Below are 18,722 nucleotides of genomic sequence, written 5' to 3'. Positions count from 1 at the left end.
ACTTCATCATAGATATAGTTTATTCTCAAGCTGATATAACAGAGAGCATAAAGACTCAAATCTCATAATCTCACCAAAATTTGACAAGTTTTTTTTTTTTTGTAATCCATTGTTTAGCTATAAAGAGGTTTGTTTATTAGCTATAATGTTGGTAAGTCTTATGAGACTAAACATATGCAGTTGATGGACCTTTGTTGACAAGAGGGCTCAAGACAACCAGTATGGATAATGAAACCTGCAGACAATGTGGAGGGTGAATGTAAAAAGGAACCACACAAATTATTAAATCTGTTTAAACAAAACGCACCAGCTACAGAAACCATTTACTTTCTCCGCCCCAATAGGGCATTGATATTTTATATACTTTCAGTGTGATAGGGCAACAACCTTGGATGAATAATCCTGACGGGAAACTGCTCCTCCTTTTTCTGGTAACACATAATTTACATAGCTTCTAAAAAGAAACAAAGAATAATTTGTGTTTCACAGGTTTATTCTTAGCCTGAATAAGCATCTGAGTGGATGTTTATTTAGAGCTGCAATTTAATATTTTTAGTAGTTTTTCCTCCACAGATACTGTATTTCCACACATCTTGAACCCCTTGAAGACAAATAAGGACGGTGAATAGTTCAGTCCTGAATAAACTGGTAATACAGAGGCTGAACAGAAAACTGGACTGGACTGGAAGCTGTTAACTGGATTGATCATTTACTGCACACCAAGGATCTGCTGCTCTGTGGAAATGAATTATAAGTCCAGTTAAATTTTTACAAGATGACGGTGTAATCCTGCTCATACGTTGCTCAAACCAGTGAAATAATTGATAAGTAGCCGACTGCTAAGTGATTCTGTGTGACTTTTACATACAAATCAATCTTAATTTATAAAGTGCTTTTTATGCAGAAAGCAACACAACATGCTTAACATTATAGAAACATATAAAAATATGTTACATAAAATAAAACAAGCCTCACACATAAAATTTAAAGCCACCCACCTCATTATAATCTCTAACACACACAATCACATTCACACACACACACCCACATACACAAACAAAACACGTTCATTTTTACTGGAAGCAAGTCCACAGAGGGCCTCACCACAGGGACCATCCAGACTAAGGCAGGCCAGAGTCTACGGCTGTGGTGTGGACTCCCAGCCACCCACACAAGGGTGATCACCATGGCAACAACCTTGTGGACTAAGCAGATGTGGAGGGTCTTCATGAGGAAAACACTGGAATTATAAGTAAAAACAAAATCAAATAAACCTAAAAACACAAAGAACAGATAAGACAGCCAAGAATAAAGATATAGATAAAAGAGTTAATAAAGATAATAAAATAAAACTTCCACAGTTGAGGATCACAATGATGGAAAGAGGCCTTCCTATAAGCTTTAGTTCTAACTTTTGGAACAATTAAAAGTCTGGTACCAGAAGACCTCAGGGCTCAGGAGTTAAAGTCAGGTCAGATAAATAAGAAGTCCCAAGACCATCAGGACATTTATAAACCACTAAAAGAACCTTAAAATATAAATAAGAAAACAGATTAGAGGGAAGAGTTGTATTAAAGCAAAAAGAAAAAAAGATGAGGAAAGCAGACTGAAGAAAAAAAGCTTCTCACCAGTTCCTCTGCAGTCCATTATTCTCGCAAATAACTCCCCAGATTATTTGTTTGTGTGGGAAATAATTACCTGGAATCTGATCTAAGGAGAACTGCACATGAAGTATAAACAGGTTTAAATTCAAACTTTAAACAAGTTATGTAATTTCCCAAACTAAACCAAGAAGTGAAAAGGTTTTGTGATAACATGTTGTTGAGCATGTGTCCAAGACAACCAGCCAAACAGTGTTCCTTTAGGTGACGGTAGCCTCATTAAACCCGTCTATTTCAGCCCATTTTGATTTCTAATCCCATCTAAAAGGCTAAACTCGTTCTGAAGTGTTAAACTGTTGCTGTGAGAAAGGACTGAGTGTGACTGTGCCATCCAACCCCTCCTTCCTCATGAAGGATTTTAATAAAATAATTTTGTTGGAAGGATTGTGTGGTTTGTTAAAGAAAAGACATTTGCTCTCACGTGGAAACGTTCATAACGTAGGGTTTAATGTAATGGTCATTTTGATTGGAAAACTTTTCCCCTAAAAATATTAATTTAGTATTAATAAATATAAAAATGAAAAGAAAAATGACAGCATTTTAAGACAAATAATAAATGTTTCTCATTAGACGATTAATGATGAGTCTGTGTAGTTTAACCTTCATTTGTTGCAATTATATAGAAAATAAAAATATAGTGATATTTTGCTAATTATTAAAAGTTTAAGTTAACATAAACTTTAAAATAATAAACTGCTTTTAAAAAATGTGTTCACAAATTTCACTATACGATTAATTAACAAAATTTTGTTAAAAAAATGGACTTTGGTCATCTATTAAGTTTTAATCAGAGAGATCAAATTCTGGGATCTCACTACAATCAGTATTCAAAGTTACAATAAAATTAGCAGGCATTTAAAAAAACTGTTTTACTGTAGAAATGTTACAGTATATGCTTTTAAAGAAATAAAAAATTCTCAATTGGTCTGTAGCTATTTATTAAAGAATAAATCTAACACAGGACAAAGATCTAGGTTAAATGATGAAACACAAGACTAAAAACTGTAAAATAACATTTCAGTTTATATAAACCATCCGTGTATAAACAATTACAATGAACTCTTTCTATTATACAATAAATATAACAATGTTACTTGCTTGTGCAGCAGCATCTATCCATTTATAACTTTGTGTCATGAACTGTTTATGTAGGCTTTAAACAGCGTGTTTGCTGTAAATAAAGACATTATACTGTCTCCTTTCCTGAATCATCTACGGGTGTTTTTATTGTTTCAGTTCATACAGCAACAAATAGTAACAACTGTTAATGAAGAAAAGGCAAAACAAGTTCATTTAGCAACAAGTTATTTTAAATAGAAGCACAATTTAAATTCTAGTCGGCTCTCTGAAGTTTCCAAGGATACTGAACATATCAGGCTGATTTCTTTCACACTTAATGGAACAATGGAAGCACCTTTGAGAATGCATTTTGTATTCTCTGCTTCTTATAATCTCTCACAATATGAATACTCTCCTTCACTCTGTCCTGGAGCTTTGCCATAGTTGATCCCTTTGTTTGCATTAGTTTTGTTCCAGTTTTTCCCTGGTTTTCCATTTTGTGTGTAGTTTTGGATTTTGGATTCCCTGCTTTGACAGTGCCCTTGGTTTCCTGTCTGTGATCTAAACTCTCAGTGCCTTTATTCAGTTGCTTAAGTCCAACTCCCTCAACCATGGTACGTGACACTTTAACCCACTTCAAAAGACACACAAACCCACTTTCCATGTTTTCTAAGCATGTTTCATGTTTAACATCATGTGATTGACCCAGACAGTTTAATCTATTTCCCCTCTAACTCCTGAAAGGCTGCTTAGTTGCTTTAACATTATAAATGTTTCAGACTTTTGTGCTACTAAGTGATGATACAGCAAGCTGCTCCCATATGTTCATCCTTCTACTTCTATTGAAGACAAACTGCCATTTCCCAACTAAAGTCATCTTCTAGACAACTAAAGTTACATATGAGAGGTCCATTTTTGCACCAGGACTGTACAGTTTTGTTTTTGGCTGTTTATTTATTTATTTATTGCAATCTGCATCCTGTTGTTAAATTGCTTCAGTTTTTTAATTATTGTACTTTTTTTCAAGTCCCCTCTTGATTCATGACAGAACTGCATATTTGCCTGAATCTTAGACATCCTGGAATCCTCTGAGCTGTTTTGCAGCTTTAAAAGGATCTTTGCCATGGCAGTAACTATCTGCCCATCAGCAGCATATCACTTACTTCTCATCTTTGGAGCTACAGCTGTTTAAAGTTGGGAATAAGAATACTTTTTTACTGTGATAAGGTATATCATCCAACTGGTCCAAACTGCCTGTTTTGAAAGGAGCTCAGTGATTTTTTTGTTTATCTTCCACCATGAATCTGTCCAGTCTGGTTATAGTTGGTGGTTTCAGTATACATATTGATGATGGCTCTGACCTCTGTGCATGTGTCTTGGCCCCACACATGCCAAAGTTCAAACCCTGGACCTCGTGTTTACTGTACGTTTGACTATTGACTGCATTAGCTCTGAAGACATTTCTTTTTAATCTCTGATCATCACTGTATTCTTTTAACTTGTCCTTTCCTGCGTTGCTCTCTCCTGTTTGTCCTGAGGTCAGTTCAGCTGTTTTTCTGGTGCTTTAAATACTGCCTTATGCTGATGTTGACTTTCAGAAGATCTTTTTAATACTTCTTATTTGTGCATTTCAGAAAAAGTCTGTCCAGTTAAAACTTGGCTAACTGTTTTAAAGTCTTCTCCCTGGATAAATGAAAGTATTCACTGACTTAAATGTTTTTGTGGGAGAGTTGAGGAAAACTGGCTTGCAAGTTCATTTGCTTCATTTCAAGGATCTTCAGTCTTTTGTAACAATACTGTTAGAGATGTGAGGGCTGCATATTTCTCAAACCTGATTTCAAAGGTCAAAAAGTAATTCTAGGGTGCTATTCAGCACTAGTAGTGATTACTCCTACTTCTCCTACTGCTTTAATCTTCCCAAATGAGAACTGTAAAGAATTCATTGTCTTTTTTATTGATATAGTTAGTAACACAAGTTTTATTTGTCCCTCAGCATTTTTAATGTCTGTTTTATACATTTTCTATCATTTGAATTCAATTCAATTCAATTCAATTCAATTCAATTCAACTCAATTCAATAAACTTTATTAGTCCCTGAGGGTATAAAGAAAAGAGAAGAAAAATCAGATATATGTAAGATAAAAAAAAACAACAGGTAACACTGAGATGTAAACATTTTAAAATATATACTACTTAATCTGAGCTGGTGAGTTTAGTTGGCTCTGTGAAAGCCTCCTCCTCTCGACGTGTTATCGACTACATCCCTGTTCCAAGATGTCTTTCAGCCTATTGATCCTGTGTGCTCAGTATAATTAACTCCACCCTGATGTCCAGTCCAGTCCCTGTTTATTTCAAGTATGCTGTCATCAACCTTTCTTTTTTTTTTTAAACAAACAAACAAAAGAACAAGCTGGATCTGTTTCTTTTCAGCATCTAGACCTATTTCGAAAACACCATTTATTGCAAAAATTTTGGGAACAGTTGTATCTGAGCAGCTTACAGCTGTTTTAGAGAAGCACAACATTCTGGATCATTTTCAGTCTGGACTTGACTTCGGTCCTTGATCATCACATTATGCTCAATAGGCTGATTTACTGGGATGGTTTATCAGAATCCGCTTTGAAATGGTTTTCCTCCTCTCACTGGTTGATCATTTTCTGTGACTGCTAAATCCTTATCCTTTACTTATGGTGTCCCACAAGGGGTTATTTTGGGGCCTTTATTGTTTCTTTTATATCTCTCTCTTCTACACATTTTAAGCTTTTTAAATTACATCTTCTATCATTGCTTTGCTGATGATAAACAGTTGTAGATGTCTTTTAAACTCCACAGTGTTTTTAAGATTCAGATCTTTCTCAGGTACTTGGACTCAGAAATCGGGTGGCTAAAACTTTTCCTGATAGATTTCTGCTTAAAACTCTCTCGGCCTACTTGCCTCTTATGTTAAACCTTCAGTTAGGAACCTCTGTGTAACTCTGGAGTCGGAGCGAATCATTGGTTCGCTCCTGGTTTTATCATTTCTAAAATATAGCCAAGCTGTGTCACATTGTGTCTAACCCTGACGGCTCATTTATGCTGCCTTTATGTGCATAATAAGTGTGTCCATGTCAAACATCACTGATCTCATACTTTTATGCATCCCTTACATTGTTATGGTTGTTAGCCAATACACCCAACACAGGGCAGTGCATTGTTCAGAGTTCCCCTCCAAGTTTCAACGTCAGTTTCAAACATGTCGCAGTGGAGGAGATCATGATAGTGTAAATTCTCAGAAAAAAACAAAACAAAAACAATACAAAACAGAAAAAGACTTAGCACAGCAAACTGGGTTGGTATGTGTGGTCATTAAATACTGTATATCACAGCTTCTTCCGTTCTTGTACGTTTTGCAGTTTGCACATTAGCTGTACTGCTGTACTGTGGTTTCCAGTAGTACTTCTTCGTTTACTCCATCAGGGAACAGATCCACAAGTGACCCAAAAATTTACTAAATTACGTTAAAGGGAAGACAAAGTGCTCTGTATCTGTCTGTATCTGTCGTTTGCACAGAGCATAAAGGAGTCTTGAATTGTTTTGTGGAGGAAATTTCATAGTTTAGCTTCCCTTCCTGATCTGCTCTTACTTGTATCCCTGAAGACTGTCTATCTTTTCATTCCCTCGTCCTGTATATCCTCTCCCATGCTGTGTGTTGTGTTTTCTGGTTGTTGTTATGTTTCTTCTTCATTTTTTGCTATGGTTATTCTTCTTCGTTTTTGTTTGGTGACGTTTGATCACGTGAGATGTCCGGCTCAGAGGTCTAGATTGCAGATAAGTTGTGGAACAGTATCGTTATGTGTGTGTTGTTCCGTGATCAGATTATCTGAGCACACCACACACACAGTACGATCAAAACTGTTAAATACCTGAATTTTTATCTTTACATGTAAGGTCTCGAAGAGATAAAAAATCTCGTAAGATTTAGAAGATCCTTATGTGTGTAGCAGGCTTAACACAGCTAAAGGTGACAAAGCCTTTGCAACAGTGACTCCTCTCTGGTACTCTCTTCCTTTGAGCCTGAGCTCCATCGGGGATCTCATCTTTTTATAATTGCTTTGGCTTTGCTTTTGTTGTTGTGATCTATATATGTTTTTCATGTATTTCTTGTGCTCTTTATTTTGATAGATATTATTCTTTACATGCTCTGTTCAGTCTACAGGAAGTTTTCTTGTGTGCTGATTGATAAAAAACACAAAAAGTGATTTTTTTTTTTATATTTGCTTTTTATTTATCACTTATTTACTCGTCATATTGATAACTGGAAATCAATGTGAATGACTGTTCTGTAACATGTGAGCTCTTTAGTCTAAACTGACTCTGAAACAACACACAGGCCGTTTGAAACACTCAATACAGAGTTGACTTTGAGGACTGGTTATATGACCCAAGCAGCTCTTTTGGTGCTGAAACATACAGTATGTAGAGATTTTGCAATTTCTCACAATGCCAATCATTTATCTTAAAATTCAGGTTGTGCAGGTAAACTAATTAATTTATGTTAAAAGTATGCTCCTGTGCACAGTTTCCTTTTCAAGCCTTGCATTAATTTTTTTTATATCTTTTAAACTTCGTCTTACTTCCTGTTAGTTTGCCACAGAGTTTCTTCCTACACTATTTGCTCTCCTGTTCTATAGTTTCAATACAAGCTAAGACTTTTTAGAGGAGGAGAACGAGGGGGAGGATGAGAGGTGGAGTTCATTGGTCTAGGCTGGAATAAAGGAGGTGTGGAGCTGCAGAGACACTGACTCTGCTGCCAGAGGTCCACTAGTTTCATCTGTGAGCGTTTAGTTTGTGTTATGAGCTTGAAGTAGCAATACTTATATTCAGTATATTATACCTGCTGCAGTAATATTCAGTGTTATTTTCACATCTATACAATCTATATATTGTTCTGCAGTCATAATGACAAATGTCGCTGTGATCACACAGTAATTAAATTATTTACTTTCACTTTAGAAGCAGAGAGTAGCAGAGCACCAAAACATTAAGAAAATGGAGAATTATGAGGAATCTGTGTCGTTTTTGGGAAACTGGGGTCCGTTCCAGAAGAGAATTTTCTTCATACTCTGCCTCACCTGCATTCCATGTGGAACCAACATCCTGTCCGTCATCTTCCTGCTGGCCAGCCCCCCTCACCACTGCCAGATCCCTAGCGGCAACAACCTGAGCCAAGACTGGATCCAGGCCATCATCCCAGTACAGGTCAGAACTAAAAATCAAGTGAGTTAAAGCTGACTCACTCTGGATGGAATTAATTAAGGGAGTTCAATAAAATGTATCCAGTTAAACATCTAGTAACCAAGTGGCAAAGATATAGCAGCAAAGGAGCCACAATTTTTCCTTCCACGTGGAGACCAAAAACAGAACAAACAGACTCATTACTGGGCTTAAATTTGTCAGGTGGCCACACATGTGACTCTAAATGAGTGAGGAGGTTTTTATGCAACTCTCAGGAGTGTAACATATGAGATTTGTTTGTTTTGCCTCAACATGTGATGTTATTGCAGATTTAAGTTGATCAAAACTGTTTGAAAAAGTTGAATATTTGAAAAAAATGCCTTCCTTTGTTGTAAAAATCATACAGATGAAGATGTATTTAAACAATTAGACCATAAAAAAAAAGGTTTTTATTTACTGGTTTGGTGATATTTTCTAATTTAGTTGTTAATTTTTTTGCCCTTTTAAAAGGTTTAAAATCTGTGATAAGAAATCCCAGCCCCCTACTCCTCCTGGTTTCTGATCCTGCAAATTGTCAATAAAGTCTTATCCTCGTGTTAGTTCTTGATTCTGTATCACAATCACCTGAACTCTGACACAAGTTTTTCTGGTGCACTAAACGATCCAGATGTGATTTGTAAAGATCAGCAGTGATGTTTGTGAAGCTTTGTGTCAACTGTTTTCTTTAGAAACTGCAGTTAGCATTAGAGTTCTGGCATATTATTGTTGAGGCATTTTAGTAAAAGTATATTGCATAATGTAGTTCAAATATCTCATATGCAAATGTTATATTTTAATAATTTACATTTATTTATTTAAATTTAATTTAATTTACCTCGCTTAACAAGTTGTGAATCATAATGACATTTTTTTTTTCTGGACAGCAGGTGGACGGGCAGCCGGAGAGAAGCAGCTGCAGCCGGTATGAACTGGATCAGGTGATGAACCTGTCCATGCTGGGACTCAGGCCCAGCTCAGAGTGGACCCAGAACCAGTCTGGGTCCCAGTCGGGATCAGAAGTCCTGATGTTCAACCTAAGGCAGGAAGGATGTAAAGATGGATGGACCTACAGTACTGAGTACTACCAGTCTACTGTTGTCACTGAGGTACTGCTGCTAATGTGGGAGCAACAGCAGTATGTCTGTGAATGTTAATATAGTTATTTTTAGTGTTTTAGCCTATTGAGCCATTGCCTGTTTTACATTACAGCTTAGACTGCAGCATGTTTAACAAGGAAGGAGTTTGTTCAGGACGTGTTTTTTCTGTTAAAATCACGGAGGGCTGCTGACCTTTCTCAGTGCCCACCAATCATTGACTTGCCTTAAAAACTGAACAAACCCAAAGAAACAAACTGGAAATGACTGGATCAGGGTCTCCTGCATATGTCATCTGTCTCAGAAGTGGCTGCTAAAGCTAAAACTGATTTTAAACAAAGGGAAACATGACTGTGTGTCTCTTCTGCATTCCCTAACACCATGATAATAATCCAAAGAGTTATGAAGATGAAGTCAGTCAAACATAGTCTGTTTTTCTACTGTCGGCTTAAAAAAAAACGTTTTTTAAGCTTTAATCATTTGTACTTTAACAATTCAAAATAAAGAGTGCTATGTTAAAAAAAACTCCTTTAAATCAAATCTGCACAATTATTTTATTACAGACCACATCAGAACTTAAACAGAAGTATTTTCTGGTGTCCCTGCAGCCTTTACAGCCAGATTTACAATTGTTTTAATTCAACCTTTAGGATGAAGGTGAGAGGAGAATTCCAACTTAGAAAAGCTAAAAAAAAAAAAAATCTGTGTTTCATCCCTCCATTTTTTACACCCACTTATTCCAAGGTTGGATCACAGGGGTTGCTGGAGCCTATTCCAGCTGCTACTAGGCATGTTGACGGTCTGTCACAGCGAGACAAAGAAACCACTCATTGTTTAGAAGTACCAAAAAAACTAACATATAAACCCACGCATACAAAGGTGCAAAGATGCAAACTCCCTACAGGAGCCAAGATTCAAACCAGGAACCTTCATGCTGTGAGATGATGGTCATAACGACCAATATATCAGCTTTGCACATGATTTATGCAACATAACTTTTCTCTAGATAATTTTGCACATATATGTGTAATATAAGAGCAGGATTCCTCTTTTTTAACAGGAGCTAACTGGATAGCTGTTCATTAATCTGACAACCAACCATGTGGAAGAAAAAACTAATAGAAGCACAGAACTGAGACAAAGAACCAGGCTATCAAGAAGACAGCTCTCAAAAATCCTTGAAACTTAGCAATAAATCTTAGTTAATAGATCAGTGAGAGGAAGTCAACTAACAGATCTTTCACCACTTTAACAGACTTTAACAAACCAACTCAGTCTGGAGGGGGAAATGCTGTCCAGCTGATGTCCCAAAGCCAACAAAACCTGGCAACTGGGAGCTGAAACCAGCAGCTTGGTCAGAAAAAGGCTCAGAGTGGAGTTGAACTGAGAGTCATTACTGAATGTTGTAGGTTGGGGAAGTGAAGGAAAGTGAAGGACACCCCCAGTAAAAACATACTGGGGATACAAAAGGATGAAAATCTAATACAGACTCTACTGTAATGTATTATTTCCTGTTGCATTTTCATGTTTGCTTCACGTTCTGTCTTCCAGTTTGGCCTGGTGTGCAGCGAGCAGTGGAAACAGCCTCTGACCTCTCTCTTGTACTTCTTGGGAGGACTTTGCGGATGCTTCATCTCTGGAGAGATTTCTGACAGGTACTCTTCATTCTTTCAAATCAGGTGAAGATGAAGTGATTTGTAAAATTAAGTGTCTCTCCAAAACCCAGTCCAGTGAGAGCAGCATCATGTTCTGCCATTGTGATTCCAGCTGCCAACAGTTTCTTATGTAATTCCTTAACAAATATCTACCCAGAGGACCTTGCATCTTGCTGCTGTGGTTGATTACTCTCTCGTATGTTTGCTGCAGGTTTGGTAGGAAGCCTGTGCTGTTCGGTTCCATTGCCATACTCGGTGTCTTCAGCAGTGCTTTGTCTTTCGCTCCGTCCTGGCCCGTCTTCACTGTGCTTTTCTTCATGCTGGGTCTGGGTCAGATTACATGCTACATAGCGGTGTTTGTACTAGGTAGGTGTTATTGTGACCTCTGAACTTTATCCTTGTTCATTCTGTGTTTCTTATTGCACAGAATTGTTCATTCACATTTGTGTGGTAAACTGAAAGGAGACACAGAACTTTTAAAATCTTTCCTCTGCAGGATCAGAGATCTTAATTGGTTCAACCAGAGTCCTGTTCTCCAGTCTGTGCCTGCCTTTCATATATGTATTTGCCATGATGCTGCTGCCTGGCACTGCCTACTTCTTCAGGAACTGGAGACAACTGTCGCTCTTAATGGCTGTGCCTGGTTTGGCCTGTCTCCCCCTCTGGTGGTAAGATAACCACAGCACATACAAAACACAGATTTTCTGTTCCATAAAAAGAGAAAAAGGGATCAGTAGTCTGACTATTTGGACTATGGCACAAAATGGTTTCAACAGCTAAACATACTGATTTTGTAAAAGAGAACGAAAGCATATGATAAGAGTTCTTATGAAATCAATTTGAGAAAAAACATAATTAAAAAGTCTAAATATGTAAATGAATTTTTACCTTAGAGTTTTTCCAGAGCTTAAACATTTAGCTGACTGGCAGTAAACATTGCCCCCATAAGAGATGTCAGTTAAAACAGTTGAAAGGATTATAAAAGTCCTTTAACACCAAAGAAAACCAAATTTTATTTATAAAGCACTTTTCATACATAAGTAGCACAAAGTGCTTTATGTAATAAAATGCACATAAAAGCAAAGTTTGTAAATTGAAAAGATTAACAATTAAATATCCTCACCTACTCGTTACTAATAAGATAACAGCCCCTCTCCACGAAAGGAACCTTATTCTGACTTGACACTTTGTTTCCATTTGGCCATGTCCCCATGCTCCTATCTGATGAATGAAGGGCATTTCATTGATTTTAATGATTATATCTTTTTTTTTATTTATTTATTTTTTGTCTGAATCTACATTTGTGTCTGGTTGACCACCAGGTTTGTTCCAGAGTCTCCTCGCTGGCTGGTGTCCCGCAGGCGTTTGAAGGAGGCAGAACTTCTGCTGAGGTTGGCAGCTCTGGAGAACCGAGTGGATGCTCCCCTGGTCATCTTCCCCTCAGCCACTGTAAGAACCTTGAACCTGATCCTTGGTCCATACAGATGACAACGGACTGTGGTCATTTTGCTGAAGTTTTGTTTCTATGCAGCTTGACGATAAAAGCCAGAGCCTCGGCTTTCTGAATCTGCTGAAAACCTCGAATATTCGACATGTCACACTAACAATGTGGATCATCTGGTGAGTTAAAAGTACATTTCATTAGCAACAATTTTCTTTCAAGAACTACAGGGATGAAACCTTTCTCTGACCCCTTGAGTCAAGCGCTACTAGACAAACTAATATTATTAAGCTGGTTTGAAAGTAACACGTATATAAAGCTGTTAAATAATTGTAGTTACTGTATAAAGTTTTGCAAAGTGGAAATAGCCATGACAAGTAAACATATGTTGAATATTTCATGTGTGTAACCTACTCATTTATTTTCTATCACCACCCTTCATTGATGCTGTTTTTTTTTTGGGATTTTCAGTCTAGTTCTCTTGTGTTTGGCAGGTTTTCTACGAGTGTCAGCTACTTTGGATTGTCCTTCAACACATCCAGTCTCAGTGGCAACCCCTACTTCAACTACTTCCTGCTGTCAGCAGTTGAGATTCCAGCATACCTTATCAGCTGGATGGCGGCATGCCGCCTTTCTCGTCGCCTTTCGTTTATCAGCTTCTCTCTGCTGGGAGCGGTAGCACTGCTCTTAATCCAGATCACTCTAAACAGTGAGTTTGTGTAGCATATATTTTAACTTCCCCACTGATTTTCTTCTTTGTCTTTCTGTTAACATACCTCTGTAAATATATATACCCCACCAAAGAAAGTTTTTTGTAAATGTATCTCATTAAAAATAGCTTTTAAAAAACTTTTTCAGGTTAATGTAATACACTTTTGTAGGCAAGAACCCCAATAACTCCTCTCCAAAAAACCTGTTTTTAAACTCTAAAGTCTTTAAACTCAAATAAATAAATTTATGTAAAAACAACTTAAAATGAGGTGTGCTCTCTTTAGAATTGCTAGCCTTAAATTTGCTGTAACTCAGAACATTATTATGGAATTTACAAAAAAACTCAAGTCGAGTTCTCACCATCTGATAGCTTGAACTATACATACTCCTCTTAAGTAACTGTGTGAAACATGAGGCTCCTGAAATGCCTCTAGTTTCCACCAATGCAGAAGCCCTCTACTTGTTTTCAGCATGGAATTAGCTGGATTGCATCTGGAATTATTGCTCCTGTGCAATTAAAATAATAAATAAATAAATAAATAAATACTGATTTACCACTGAAGTTCTTTGCCATTTTGATGTACTGGGATTGTTTTCACACAGAATTAGACAAAAACAACTTCTCATCTCACCAGTGGTCAACAATCATGCTAGCTTTAGACGTGTCCACAACATTTTCAGCCGTAGTTACAACACACAAGAAAATGGGCTAAACTAACTGAACGTGAAGCTCTGGCTAACTTTTTATTGTTTCAGGCTGACTTTTAAAGTGAGAACTTTGGTTTTCTGGAAGGTGATATAGTTTCTCTTAGGTTGGACTGTATGAGGTACTTATCCTTCATATTAGCATGCTTCTGGTTTAGAGACATGAATGTCTTCATAATTTTATCGTGGTGCATTCTAAATATGCAGTGAAAATTTAAATATTCTGTTAACTGGATTCAAAGTATCCCACAAAACCATATCAACACCTTAATGCAATGAGAAGAAAAAACGTTGGTTTATGATCTAGTAGACTCAGCAGCACCAAAACCTGCCATACAAATGTAAATAATATTCAAATTATTTTCAGGTTTGTTTTTGTAGTTGTTCATGTTATGAATTAATATCACCATTAGATGTTATATGAGTGAGAATTATCTTGTCTTGTCTTATGCTGATTAAACATAATCCTTTCATCATAGTTGCAGGCAGTAGACAAATTATTTGTAGTATGAGAAGAATGCGTTAATTCTTTTATTATTCATGTGAACATAGTAGGAAACAAAAAAATGACATATTTAAACTGAAATATTTTGCTAATGATACTGTACGCAGTCGTAATGATAAATGTCACTGGACCCAACGATGAGGAGGAAACAGCCAATCATCCCGATACAGTGAAGTACATTTCTAATGTAGGAGCTTTCCTCCAAAACAAAGAAACAGTTTAGAAAGCCATTTTCTTTACTTCAACCTAAATTAACGTTCCAACAGGTAAGTTTACTACTAAAAGGTGTTCTAATTAGGTTTCAGCCAAGAAAGAAATATTTTCCAAATTGTTGGACTGGTGATTTCTTTGTTTGCCATTTCATGTAGATGTCACAAGGATTTTTTTTATTGTGATCCATTTACTTCATTTTCCTGGATCTTTGGCATGAGCGCATGAACTTTTGTGCAAGATAAAATCTTTAATGTAAGTGTTTGGATAATTAAAGTATGCATGCTTCAACATGCTCTGTTTCCCACTTACTGAACTTGTAGCCATTCTCTTCCCTGCAGGTCAACCAGGTATCACTATGGCCCTGGTGCTGCTGGGTAAATTTGGCATACTGGTTGGATCCGGGGTGTTATACATATATACCGGAGAGCTGTCTCCCACAGTCATCAGGAATACAGCTATGTCATCCTGTGCTATGTTCTCCAGAGTGGGGTCATCTATTTCCCCATACCTGCTGGAGCTGGGTGAGACCTGAATCCATACATCAGCCACCAAATGTTAAACAGGAATAAGAAATTCAGTCTTAAATCTTTAAGCCATCAATTCTGATGTATTGACAATTAGATGTATTCATTTAATAAAGTTCTGCATAATAAATCGTACCAGCCTCCCAGTGGGTTTAGCTATGAGGTCGGTTGGTTATTCAATTAGAACTAATTCTTAGCTGCTGCTTTTTCAGTCTGAACTGATGCGAACTGATATGTTAATGCTCACAAAACTGGCAAACCGGGGAAGGCTGAACTCAGTGATCTGACATGATGTGGTTTGGTTTCTTCTCCAGCTGTATTCCAGCGGCTGCTGCCATGGATCGTCATAGCTTCTCTGTCACTTCTCAGTGTTCTGCTTTGCATCTTTCTGCCAGAGACGTTCAGACAGCCACTGCCTGACACCATCCAGCAGATGCGGGTCACAAAGTGAGTCTGCACAGTGTTATTATACTGTAAGATCAAAGTTATGCTGCTTTTGCAGGGGCACAGTAACAATGTGTGTTACGGTGAGCTTGATACATATATATTAGGAGGCTTGGATAGAGCTCAGGTGACTGAATGTTGTTGTTTCAAGGGCATTGCAGCACTGTCATGAATGTCACTGCACAGTGGGGCTGATATTCCTACCACAGCAGGATGGTTTGGGGCTCTGATTGGAATGTATTCAACATACAATGTGACTTAAACATAAACATTACTAATGTAATAATGTATGGAATATGGCTTCATTATAGTTAGAACTACTATTAACCTTTTCGGTCAAGCATATACTCTTGTTAAAAATGACAGTTCACTGTCTTACATTTTTTTTCATTGGAACATAATAACAATAATAATAATAATAATAATAATAATAATAATAATACAAAAAAACTACAAAAAAACAAACAAACAAACAAAAAAAAAATTTGAGCACTACCTGACAGCACCTGGGTCCAACTGGACTCACAGCAGTCTGACTATCACTTAATTATGACGTCCCATCTTGTTTGAATTCTTGCTTGTGCTGTTCTTACTCTCAGATGTAAGTCACTTTGGATAAAAGTGTCTGCTAAATGACTGTAGAATAGAATAAAATAATAAATAAATAAGAAAGTAAGTAAGTATATATATATATGTATATATGTTCAATACAGCCACAAATGAAAAACGTCATATTTCAGATAAGATAAGAAAAGATTTATTCATTCCCTGCTACAAAACATCACATACATTCACAAAAAAAAAAAAAAAAGATCAAAAACAACTATATAGTGCAACATGATAAAAAGAAAACTTGCAGAAATAAATATATTAAAAACATGGTTTAAGACAAAAAGCTACAGGTGTTCATTAAAAAAATCTGACAGCTGCAGGAACGAAAGACCTTCTGAAACTTATGGGCATGACAAGACTTTCGCTGAAAGGACTTTTAAGACTATTAAAAGCATCTTGTAGAGGATGCTTTTTAAGGAATAGAATTGTTCTCAATTTGGACCTCGTTCTTTTAGCCAGACTGAAGTTCAGCGAGTCAGGGGTGATGTCAGTCACAGACCCAGCTTTAACTTGTTGATCTTATTTTTATCATCTACACAAATGCTGCTCCCCCACAGCACAGCATGTGTCAACTTGGTGCCAGTAGGGATGCCAGTATGATTTTGGAAAGCATTTGTTATTACCCATTTATGTAGGAAGGGTTAAAAGTTCACTACACTGAGTCCATCAGTCTACTTTGGAAGAGAAAGCCTCTTCTTGCTAAAAAGAACAGACTTTGACCAGAAAGCGTAGCACAGCAAAACCAACCAAACACCTCATACCAGCTGTCAACCACAGTGGTGTAGGGATGATGGTTTAGACCTTTTTTCTTTTGTAGCCACAAAAGCATCTTGTAGTCATTAAGTGGACTGTAAACTGTTTAGATTACCAAAACATTTTAAAAGTCAAATACGAGGCTATTTGTCTGACAGCTAAAAGGTGGCTGAAACTGGATCATGCAACAGGGCAATAAACCCAAATTTAAGATGCAAATGGCTGCAAAACGAAAGAAGTTGCAATGCAGAGCTTTTTTTCTTACAGTCTGTTTCTTTAATTTCCCTGTTTTCAAGTAATGACACAATGCGCTATATCATGTGTTATTGTTCATCTGAGGTTTTATTGAACAGATTTTAAGACCTGTTAAGGAACTACCAATTATTAAGGAATTGTTTGATGCAGATGAACTCACCAACTGATTCAGCTCTCCTTATTTTGCTCTCAATTTCAGGTGGCTATGGGCTTCTGCATCTCCTCCAGAGGATGAAGGAAAATCTACAAAATATCAGAGTACTTCACCTGACATTATCTGCACAACTCACTTATAAGACTCTCAAATGAAGGAAACTGCTGTTAACAAAATAGCCAAAAAGTTAACTGTTTTGCACAAGATTTACATTTTTGCACATGGATGAATGTAAGGCAGTTGTGACTTTGATATTTCAGTAAGGTATGTTTTGCTTAATCTTCCCTGGAGAATCTGGCCCTGCTTTGGAGCAACTCTTTCTCTAGGAAAAGTTTTGGGGCATTACCTCTTGTGAAACTAAAGTGGCTTTTGTTAAAAAAAAAAATAAAAATAAAAAAAAGGTAATAAGGTAATATTTCTGACCTGAGGATGGATTTTCTAACTTTTTAGTCAGCCTGAATGAATCTAGGTTTGGTGATGTTAAGTTGTTTAGATTATTAAATAAATTCTATGTTGCCGTACACAAACAATTCCCTGCAGTTCCTCTAGACACAAAACCACTGAACCAAATCTTCTTCTTTATTTATTTAATTTAATTACTTTTTTTATTTTCAATGTTATTTTTACTGTGTAAATTCTGTTCAGTGTCCTCATCGTGGTGGCATTAGTTTAAATGTCCACCTCCAGTGATACGTTCACAGCATCTCATGACAACAGTTTGTTGTCTTTCCATGCACCAGTGACTGAGTGTTGTGAGACAGTTGGAGAACAAAGGAAACTCTTGCAGAAAAAGTACAGTCACTGCATTTTTTTCCCCATTAAAACCAGAACACTGCAGTAAAATTTAACCAGGGGTGGTTAAATTTTACTTCACTTGAGATGTAGTGTGTTGTGCTTCTCTTTTGAACTGAAATGCTTTGAGATTGTGAGCATGATACAAATCCTAGTCTCATATCAAACAGGTAAAAATTGGGAAGTACAGAGAACTATAAATATTTACAATAATGCAGTATGATATGAAAAAAAATTAATTAATGTATAGTAAAATGTGGAACTTGACTAGAATGTCAGTGGGGAGGCAGGAGCAGAGCTGAAAGACTGACAGTTTGGCTACATAAAGTCTTTTTTTTAAATTGTGTACAGATTTTATGTTTTTTTTTTCCTGTTTAAATTACACAAATATGAAGTAGTGTATATGTGTAATGTACTGTATGAATAATTTAAATCAAATTATGTAATTTAAAAAAGCTAATTTCCACTATTTGATAAACAATGCTCTTACATGATTATCTCATAGAATGAATCTTTCATAGTACCAGTATTCTCTCTATATTTAACTTCATTGTTACTATTAATGACTTATACAGTACATTTGAACATATATGTCCCTAAGGTCTGGTTTTCTGGTTTCTGAGGAAACCCAAATCTCTCAATGGGCTGAACTAAGGAGGGAGTGACCTGTATGTCTGTAGTCCCGCCCCGGAAACATGACATCAGTTTGTCAAGTTTCACAGAAGAAAAGCAGTGAGTCCTTCAAAATACAAACATGAAAACCATACCCACCCCACCAAAAAAAAAAAAAAAAAAAAAAGCTCTTATGTCAGCTTAACCAAACTGAAATATACTAGTTTTTACTATCAGGAGAATTATCATGAAGAATCTTTCCAGAAATTATTTTGTTGC

At 36.6% G+C, this 18,722-nt stretch overlaps 1 protein-coding gene across 1 annotated transcript; it reads left to right on the top strand.

Moving 5' to 3' along the window:
* Positions 1 to 7,315: 7,315 nt before the first annotated feature.
* Positions 7,316 to 17,401, top strand: LOC121650480 (solute carrier family 22 member 4-like). The gene is made up of 11 exons (XM_042002015.1): positions 7,316 to 7,958; positions 8,861 to 9,079; positions 10,619 to 10,722; positions 10,934 to 11,088; positions 11,219 to 11,390; positions 12,045 to 12,171; positions 12,254 to 12,342; positions 12,658 to 12,872; positions 14,636 to 14,818; positions 15,136 to 15,268; positions 17,085 to 17,401. Exons 1-11 carry the CDS (start codon positions 7,749 to 7,751, stop codon positions 17,179 to 17,181), a joined length of 1,704 nt encoding a protein of 567 aa, XP_041857949.1. The 5' UTR covers positions 7,316 to 7,748; the 3' UTR covers positions 17,182 to 17,401.
* The last annotated feature ends 1,321 nt before the right edge of the window (positions 17,402 to 18,722 follow it).

The sequence above is a fragment of the Melanotaenia boesemani genome, chromosome 12, assembly GCF_017639745.1.
Source record: "Melanotaenia boesemani isolate fMelBoe1 chromosome 12, fMelBoe1.pri, whole genome shotgun sequence".
Classification (NCBI taxonomy): domain Eukaryota; kingdom Metazoa; phylum Chordata; class Actinopteri; order Atheriniformes; family Melanotaeniidae; genus Melanotaenia; species Melanotaenia boesemani.
Note: the sequence above shows the minus strand (reverse complement) of the source record. Positions and strands in the feature narration are given on the sequence as shown.